The sequence below is a fragment of the Alosa alosa genome, chromosome 21 (genome assembly GCF_017589495.1).
Source record: "Alosa alosa isolate M-15738 ecotype Scorff River chromosome 21, AALO_Geno_1.1, whole genome shotgun sequence".
NCBI lineage: Eukaryota > Metazoa > Chordata > Actinopteri > Clupeiformes > Clupeidae > Alosa > Alosa alosa.
In genome coordinates this window covers 17722526-17731758 of record NC_063209.1, presented here as the reverse complement: position 1 = coordinate 17731758, position 9233 = coordinate 17722526, and the positions used below count along the sequence as shown (strand labels likewise).

The 9233-nt window shown below is 43.6% G+C and overlaps 2 protein-coding genes across 3 annotated transcripts; one reads left to right on the top strand and one right to left on the bottom strand.

Annotated features, from left to right (window-relative positions):
* Positions 1–241: 241 nt before the first annotated feature.
* mrps11 (mitochondrial ribosomal protein S11) lies at positions 242–5169 on the bottom strand. Its single transcript, XM_048231495.1, has 6 exons — positions 5007–5169; positions 4737–4841; positions 4471–4569; positions 4235–4364; positions 2703–2768; positions 242–588 (listed from the first exon to the last, which is right to left on the bottom strand). Exons 1-6 carry the CDS (start codon positions 5093–5095, stop codon positions 481–483), a joined length of 597 nt encoding a protein of 198 aa, XP_048087452.1. The 5' UTR covers positions 5096–5169; the 3' UTR covers positions 242–480.
* A 262-nt stretch (positions 5170–5431) lies between these two features.
* On the top strand, positions 5432–8645 carry mrpl46 (mitochondrial ribosomal protein L46). 2 transcript variants are annotated; one of them, XM_048231513.1, is made up of 4 exons: positions 5432–5706; positions 6301–6499; positions 6936–7106; positions 7982–8645. In XM_048231513.1, the coding sequence occupies exons 1-4, from the start codon at positions 5446–5448 to the stop codon at positions 8227–8229; spliced, it is 879 nt and encodes a 292-aa protein (XP_048087470.1). In that variant the 5' UTR covers positions 5432–5445; the 3' UTR covers positions 8230–8645. The 2 variants fall into 2 exon arrangements, with proteins under 2 accessions (XP_048087470.1, XP_048087468.1); XM_048231511.1 differs by having other exon boundaries at positions 6301–6538.
* The last annotated feature ends 588 nt before the right edge of the window (positions 8646–9233 follow it).

Below are 9233 nucleotides of genomic sequence, written 5' to 3'. Positions count from 1 at the left end.
GCTTTTGGGCTCCAAGCTGGAGCGTGATTGAAGGCAAAACTGACACGCCTCGGGCTGCAGATATTAGGGGGGGAGATAAAGGCCGCTTCCACCACCGGTCTGCTGATGTTCACTAATTTAATTTTCCATTTCTCACAGTGATTCTATCGGGTGAAACGTGAACGCTTCTGGGTCATGAGCAATCAGCGCCGCCAGACAAACACAAGAGTCCAAAGTGGAAATAGTCAACTGTACACACTGGGACATGAACATGTGTTTATTTATTTTTTGTTTTTTTATTAATGAACATTTATACACAACCAAAACAGTGAATGTAACTGCACAATTAAGTGTGAATCGTCTTCTGAGCACGGCTGGCTGGATGACTGGCATGGCTGACTTTCCAGTGCCCCAGGTGCATGGCACAGGCGGGTTGCGTGGCATGGCGACTCCTACGGGCAGTAGGAGGCTTTGTGGGTCCATGGGCTCTTGTGATACGCCTCACATCCTGCGAGCCTTACGGGGGCGGCAGCCATTATGGGGCACGGGGGTGTTGTCTGTGATGGACACCACCTCAAGACCCCCCATGGTCAAACCCTTGATGGCCGACTGGAGAAGACAGATATGCACACACACACAAAAACCCATTCACATTAAGATGAACAAGTAAACAAAGATATACACACACTCGCACAGACACATGAAAGAGCATGATTTTCTCTCCCCTGGTATTCCAAATCAATACAGCAAAAATTCACACTTAATTGGTTTCACATTTCAACTTGCCATCATTGATCTGTTCATTCCTGTCCTTATAAATCAAATTTTAAATTAACAGCTTATCTGATAAACCTGTGAATGTCCAACAAATGTCACATAATTACATGCTTGACTGTATTGATGGCAAGAACATGTAGAGGCAATCTGGTTATCCAAAAGGCAACACAGTATGGAAAATCCTACAAAGTAGACACTAACTAAACGTAACAAAAATAAGGAAATATCAAAATTAACATTTATACAACGTTGGAGCAATGTGCAGCTATTCGGTTTGCTGTTTTCATTATTTTAGACAGCACCCATATATATTTTCTGGGTGTCTCCTTTTCTATTTCTCCATTATCAGTGGACATGGACATAAAAGTTTGACTTTCACTATCCAGAACCCTTTTCATTCATTCATTCAACCTTTATTTATTCTCGGAGGTTCATTGAGGGTAGTCCTCATTTTCAGTGAAGCCGAGATTACAGTAACAATGAAATAAAAAAGATATAGTATAATAATTGTAGTAAAAAGTAACAAAACAACTTTCTCTTCTCTATCACTTTTATCTCTTTTTTTAGCAGTGGACATGAATGGACACCTTTGGCTCAGATGTGGCCTACATGGTGAAGACTACTGAGGATCCCATGTGGTGAACACTACTGAGGATCCTACGAGGTGAACACCACTGCAGCTGCTATGTGATGAACACTACTGAGGATACTACGTAGTGAACACTACTGAGGATCCTACGTGGTGAACACTACTGAGAATACTGCATAGTGAACACTACTGAGAATACTGCGTAGTGAAGACTACTGAGGATCCTACATGGTGAACACTACTGAGGATCCTACGTGGTGAACACTACTGAGGATACTACGTAGTGAACACTACTGAGGATCCTACATGGTGAACAATGCGGAGACTGCTAGGTGCCTCGTGACAGCTTCCCAGAGTCCAGGTCCAGATGTGAAGCCACAAAGGAGCATCTGTAACATGAGGCTGCATTGCGTCTGTTCTTCCCCCCGTTCTACATCCATGTTGGACTGCTCTCATTTCCCGTTGCTGCTGCTGAGTGGCATGCTATTTTATCCCTTTGTCATCTCTGAAAAAGCTGATTTCTATGGAAACTTCTATTGATGGAATAAAGGCATATGGCCCAATATATGTCTGCATTCTTACTAACATTACCCTGAAGCTCTTGTTCACTCTATGAGATCAAAGAGCTACAATAAAAAATATACGTATCACCTTCATCAAAATAGCAACATGGGTAGTAGTGTATATCATTATTGACAGAAAACCAAAACAAAACCAATGTACCAAAAGCGTCTGTACTGCTCCTTCCACTTCCACAGAGTGGTGAGCCATCCTATGTTAGAATTGTAATTAAAATGTGAAATTCTGTGTTAAAGATAATGCTGCGATGATGACAGCCCATTGCTCATCTGTCACCGGGCCGCTGTATAACATGAATGTATTATGGGCCAGAGATTTCAACAAGATGCCGCCCAGTAGCACACAGACGAGGCCAGATTGCACTAATGAGCCCATGAATCTTTCAGTGCAAAACGCCACCGCCACCAAATCACAGACTACCAAATGCCCACGCATCAGGGACAATTTGTCTCATCCATACACACAAAAAAACAAAAAAAAAAACAGAAAAAACCCAATAGGAATCAAATCATGTCTTAAGCTGTGTGTCTGTGTCTGTGTCTGTGTCTGTGTCTGTGTGCGCACGTGTCCTCTGTGGACTTTCACATAATAAAGGCATCTATTGTGATCGAGAACAGATTGTTCATTGCGGTGTATGAATGTGTGTGTGTGTAACATAGAGGAACAAGGCCCACAAGAGGAATCGCACTCTTAGTTTTCCGCTCTTAAGACTGATGGAGCAGAGAAGCCACGAGACGAGACGAGTCATGATGAGGCTGTGCTGCGGTACAGTACTCACCAAACGCCCGGGGCCGAGGCCTTTGACCACCACCCGCACGAACGTCACCCCCTTCGCCTGTGCCTTCTGCAGAGGAGAAGAGATGGAGATGAGAGGAGGAGCGGAGGACAGGGGAAGGGGAAAAGAGTGGAAGAAAAGAGGAGGATGAGGGAGAGGAGAGGAGGAGGAGGAGGAGGAGAAGGAGGAGAGGAGGAGGAGGAGGAGGAGGAGAGGAGGAGGAGGAGGGAGAGGAGGAGGAGGAGGAGGAGGAGGAGAGGGGGGCAGCAAAGCAGCCCTGACTCGCTTATCAAATGAACTCTAATAAATGAACTCAGTAAACAATTTAGCAGCTCGGGGTGGAGCGAGGGCAAACACTGGCATCTGAAGAAACCCTGATTTGGAGCCGCAGGAGTCTCGTCCCTGAGAGCCTGCGGAGCGTGTTGGTGGGGGTGAAAAATTACGGGATTTTTTTTTTTTTTTTTTTTTTTTTTTTTTAAACGGGGGCTGCCGCCGCACCGGCTCACTTTCATTAGGGCACAAGCGGAGGAAATGATTCATGCTGGGCGCTGTGCTAATGAGAGTCTAGCGGGTGCGACGGCGGCGGCAGAGCCAAACACGTACATTACATTACAGAGCCGAGAGGATGGACAGGAGCGCCACGGACGCCACTGACCTTGGGCTGATAAAAACACAAGCCAGCTACATTACTGAGCCCAATAAACTGGCGCGCCTCCAGGAGAAAAGCAAAGCAAACTAGTGCCTCTAAGCAAGCAGCTACAGGCAAATAGAAATGAATGTCCTTTCATCTGATGCTAAACCAAACATAGCAGAAGGTGCAAGGCAACATTATAAGAGATAAATGATGAACATAACATACTGACATATAGATGGATGTGGGTGCAGAAATCAACTCTGACAGAGAAAGCAACAGATGGGTGGGGTCGTCAGGTGTCCTTACGGCAGACACAAACACCTCAGCAGCCCTATGTGGGTATGCTGCCACCTTGTGGACATTTAAGTAACATGGCCATGATAAATGTTCTTGAGGAGATGAACAGTCTGTATGTCCACATTACCCTTTGTCATAAGATCTTTACAGATCTTTTATAGTTTTGCTTATTCTACAGATCTTTGACACTAGGGGCCCTAATTTGAATGCAGGGCAAAAGTGCAAAGTCAGTCTATGAGCACTGAGCAAAGTTCTCGTGCATGAACTAATCATGCAGTGTGAGACAGCTTCCACCGATGTTTGCATTTAGGATCTCATGGTATTACATTTGCAAATAGATTTTGCATAGTTATTAAGCAAGCTTTAGTTAGACTAGTACTTGCCCAGTTTTATTATTTTTATTTTTAAATTAGGGCCCTAGGTGGTTAGTACTTTACTAGGCGATCTATTTCATTTGGTCTGTTTTACATCCCACAGAGCTTTACTTGACAGGCCTGGGATATTGTGTGTTAAGTGCCATTAACACGGCCAAATTGAATCTTCAGTAGGCAATATCTGTTCTGCTCAAAGGGCTGTGATGGAGAAGCATGAGCTGATGACTTACTGCAGCTGCAGAGATCCCAGCTGTCTGGGCGGCAATAGGTGTTGACTTCTTCACATTCCGGAACCCTTCAGCTCCACAGGAGGTTCTAGCCATATACTGTCCACTGTGGTCTGTAACCTGTATGTGTGTGCTGATGGAATAAAGCACATTGGGAAGAGAGAGACAAATGTCCGTAGTTCAGCAGATGGGCCTACTGGTATGGAATTATGTTCATTATGTAGTCCACTGCAACCTACTTGTTGTATGTGGCTTTGATGTGAGCAATTGGTAAATCTTCAAATTTCATCCCACCCCATCTCAAAGGACTGTCCTCCCCTGGCATAGGTGGATATATACTGGAAAAAAAGAAGTCAAGGTGGTTTTGATACAGAATGAAATGAAGGGCATAACTGCAGTAATGTGTACAGTCAAATACTGTAAAGTTACATTACTGCTACAATTACCGATTGTATTCAGTATGTGTGGCACAAAATTATCCTGCACCATGTTGACTTAAGCATACCTGAACTCTCTGGAACTGGTTTTAGGGGTAACTGTAGCCTCCTCGGCCGACTCCTGTTGTCTAATCGCACTGGAACATATGGGTCTCCGAGACTCTGTACTTACACTACAACAAAAACATAGAGATGAAAACACATCATTCACAGTAAAATCCAATACATTTCAGAGCCATTTTAATTGAGCATTCTAAGAGTTAAGGTCCACAGATACATCTTATTAATGTAAGGCTAGGGATTACTTCCGACACTGTTGCATTGCATAGCGTACTTACACTGATGCTCTGCCCATGTTAAAGGAAGCCAGAATGTGTTGATTTGCACATCTCGCCAAGCTCGATAACCTAGACGTTAAATTCGACATATTTTATAGGATTTTGTTGTCATGTACTACCACTAAATCGGTTGCATTACAAAATAAAATGACATTGAAGCTCACGTGTGTCCGGCATGGAAAATTCCTACCGAATGGGGGAAGAATTATGGATACAATTACCACGTGCGATTTCAGAGGGGTCTTTGGAAATAAATGTTCCTGTATAATTATTTTAGTGATTTAATATTTTAATACTAATCATCTTGTGGTCAAAGATATTGCAGAGTAATTTGAATTGATGACAGCCTTCAATAAAAACCCCTACAAATGCATATAATAGTCTCACCCAAATGGAAGCATCATATTGCAATGCATTGTGGGTCCTGTCAGAGAGGAAAATGGCGGCGCCCTGTCTGGGAATGGTTGTCCGTTCAATGTGGCAGTTCAGAAACATCAACAGGGCGTCTACAACATTGCTAAAGGGTATCCGACATTTCTCAGGCAGTGGGGAGTGCAGTTGTGCCGTTAAACTTAAATATGAAACGCACAAACCCGCTTCTCAGTGGAAACTCTACGGCGCTGTGTGTCTGCAGAGACTACCCGTGGTCTCTCAAGATCCGAATCCCATCGAACAGAAATTTCTAGATCTCATGCAACAGGTACGGTTTTTCAACGTTTTTTAACGTCAACGAAGACGTGTTTGTTAACTTTGTGACAGTGACTTATATGGCTCATAAGTCGCACTTTGTCAGTTTAGCTGAATCGTGTAGGTCGGCTGGATGTCTTGGTCTATCCCTTGTCAATGACATAGAATTCCACATCCACACAAACAGTCAGGTATTTTTGTCAATGATCTACGTTGTAGTATCATCTTCAAGGGGTCACCCTCTTTCTCAAGGGGTTCTACATTGGTTTAGTGTCCTGTCTTGTATCTCTATTTATTTTTTTCCACATAGGTGCTTGTGACATGGAAACTCTGTCTTGGATTTGTGTAATGCTATGATGTATCAGATACTTTGACCTGTGATACAGCCAGTCTTTACTTTGTTCACTTTGTTTGCATGAAAGTAGGCCTACCCATCATTTTTCTGAAATATGCTGCTATGGAGGTTTTCAAACTAAAATCACCATGCTGTTAGTGCATCTAAACAAAACGTGCGTAGAAAGAGTAGGCTACTTGGAAATTGATATGTGACAGTTTGTCCTTCTGGATGGCTGTGAGCGACCAACCGATCTCCCTCCTGCTCGCCCAGATGGAACTGGAGCGGAGCTGCCTCTCTGACCACGAGCTGCGACTGCTGGAGGATGCCGAGCGCATGAGCCGCAAGCAGGAGGAAGACTACGACTCGGACGACGAGGACCTCGTCAACCAGGAGATTGTCACGGCGCAGGACGACGAGGATGCCTGGGAGCAGAAGCTGAAACGCTTCCAGCCCGCAGGAAGGGCCAATGGTGCGTCTCCTCACATCTTTAATAATCACACACCAACAGGTTGGTTTTAACTCACTATTTTAATTTAATTTAATTTAATTTAGTAGAGGTTGGTATTGACCACTATATTCATTTAATTTAGTAGAGGTGCCCTGCATGTCTCAGAGGCAGATATCAGGCCTTTAAGTGTTTTGGAATTCAGGCTTGAGTAAGGGTGTTCAAGATTTAAAGGGACATACATTTTCCTGGCTTGAAGTCCTGGGAAATGCAATTCTAGGTTTACTTGTTTGGACAACAATACAATTTTTTCAGCCAAGACCACAGACCAAAAACAGAGCCAGAGCTAATTGAATTTAAGTCAGCTAATGTATTCAGAAATTCAGTCAGACATGAGGATCTCCCTTCCGTCTCTGCCTGAATTCAATAAATGTGACATTAACACACTGTCCCTCTTCAGGGGCGGCCGGTGAGGACCCCAGCTCACTGGATCGTTGCCTGAGCGACAGCCTGGTGCTGCTGGTCCAGCAGGAGGTGGGCAAGGAGAAAGTGTGGCTACTGCCCCAGCTGCAGTGGACCACAGGGGAGACGCTCCGACAGACCGCAGAGAGGGCCTTAGCCAGCCTGCCAGGTAGCCCACCGTCAACACACACACACACACACACACACACACACACACACTCAGAGTGAGAGAGCTTTGGGGGAGACATACACACTCATGTACACAACACATGCCATCATGTACACAAACACATGCACATGTGCACACGCACACACACACACACACACACACCTACACCTACACCTACACATATGCACTTGCACAAATCATGTATGCAGGGAGGCTGTCTATTTGCAGTGACCCATATGTACCATCCTATATAAAGGCACATACTAACACATTTAATAAGGACCATCCTATATAAAGGCACATACTAACACATTTCATATGGACCATCCTATATAAAGGCACATACTAACACATTTCATTGACCATTTGACCCTCATGGAGTCTCAACTGGTACACTGTGGAGTTCAGTGGAGTGGGAGGGTATTGGTGGGAGGGATGCAGGTATGTCACTCTACATAAGGTCTGTTTAGAGTGGGAGGTTTACAGGTGTAGTATTCTACATGAGTCCGTTTAGAGTGAGAGGTTTGCAGGTGTAGTATGCTACATAGGGTCCGTTTAGAGTGGGAGGTTTGCAGGTGTAGTATTCTACATAGGGTCCGTTTAGAGTGGGAGGGTTGCAGGTGTAGTATTCTACATAGGGTCCGTTTAGAGTGGGAGGGTTGCAGGTGTAGAGCTCAACATAGGATCTGATTAGGTTATTGCTGATGGTGGTTGTATTTTGATGAAGGCTGTCAAAATCTAAGAACATAATTCAGCAATCCAGTCTCTGAAATAGGCAGTGTGTTGTTTATGACCTTGAAGATAAGGCCCTCCCTTGTTGGACATGACTTCCTCTCTGAGCCTTTCTCTCCTCTCTCCTTTCTTCTCGTTCCCAGGTACTGATTTAAAGGCAAGGTTCCTGGGCAACAGTCCATGCGGGGTATACAAGTTTAAATTCCCCAAAGGCGTTCAAACAGAGAGCTGCGTCGGAGCCAAAGTCTTTTTCTTCAAAGCCCTGCTTTCAAGTGGCACCAATCCCACATCTGAGAAGGGTGCCTTTGTGTGGGTGAAAAAGAGCGAACTGAAGGGGTATCTAAAGCCAGACTACCTGAGACAAGCAGACCGCTTCATCCTGGGCCTGTGAGAAGCCTGGCCAGACAGCGGTCACCACGACAACAGGACGAGTGTCTCATAGCAAAGAGCCAAAACAGGAGGAGCACTTTGAAGCATCTATGATGGAAGTGAGTCCTGACTGCTCTACCACTCATTGAATAACTCAAAAGAAGAACGTTTAAAACAGACATCCATTTTGTATATGCTCTGTATAAAAAAAAAAAAGACATCTGAATCATCTTAAATCTGATTAATAGCCTGTTCTAGAAAAGTTCCAGTTGGAGAGATGGCCATGAAAGAGTGTCAAACTAGAGAACGTAGGAGTTAGACGGCTTGACTCTAACCTCATGAGGGATAAGTTATAACCGGTGATTCATATGATGGTATAAAATGAAGCAGTTCTTTTTTTATTACTATAAAATGTGAAATAAAAGTATACCCTGTTTATTCCTCCATTGTGGGTCATTTGCTGTCTGTAATTCGATTTGTTTTTTATTACCTAAAATTTACCAAGGTGTAAACAGAAACGCTCTCAGCCATATCGGTGTTTGTGTCAGGCATTGTCTGTATGGCTACGTTTGATAAGGCAACGGAAGACAAACGAGAGTGAAATTGACATACTGTTTCGTTGGCTCCCTCTGGGCAAAGTAAGGCTTTGCACAGAATACCATCTCAAAACAGTTTTGTTCAAGGCACAGAGTTTTTTACATGTCTGACTGATTGTACAATGGTGAAGGTGTCCTCCAAGATGCTACTAATACATGTATAATAATGGACAATACAGACAGCTTCAACAGAAAACCAGATAGAAGACAATAAAATTGTACAGTGAGTGTATATGTTATAACAGATTGTTATATTGGCAATATAATAGGAATATCATAAATTTATTTGGAATCTAAAAGATATTTGTTGGATTTCATAGTTATGATGCACAACTTGTTATAATTAATTAGAATAAGCAACATCTCAAAGATTGTGCTGTTTATCATGTGCTGTTTGATTTCTTACTCTATGCTCCAAAAGATAAAGTAT

Coding starts and splice junctions, on each gene's coding strand:
- mrps11 (XM_048231495.1), bottom strand. CDS start 5,095: ATGTCGAATTTAACGTCTAGGTTATCGAGCTTGGCGAGATGTGCAAAT. Junction 4,570..4,736: donor ACCAGTTCCAGAGAGTTCAG/GTATGCTTAAGT, acceptor CTTTTTTTCCAG/TATATATCCACCTATGCCAG. Junction 4,365..4,470: donor ATCAAAGCCACATACAACAA/GTAGGTTGCAGT, acceptor TTATTCCATCAG/CACACACATACAGGTTACAG.
- mrpl46 (XM_048231511.1), top strand. CDS start 5,446: ATGGCGGCGCCCTGTCTGGGAATGGTTGTCCGTTCAATGTGGCAGTTC. Junction 5,707..6,300: donor TTCTAGATCTCATGCAACAG/GTACGGTTTTTC, acceptor CTGCTCGCCCAG/ATGGAACTGGAGCGGAGCTG. Junction 7,107..7,981: donor GGCCTTAGCCAGCCTGCCAG/GTAGCCCACCGT, acceptor TCTCGTTCCCAG/GTACTGATTTAAAGGCAAGG.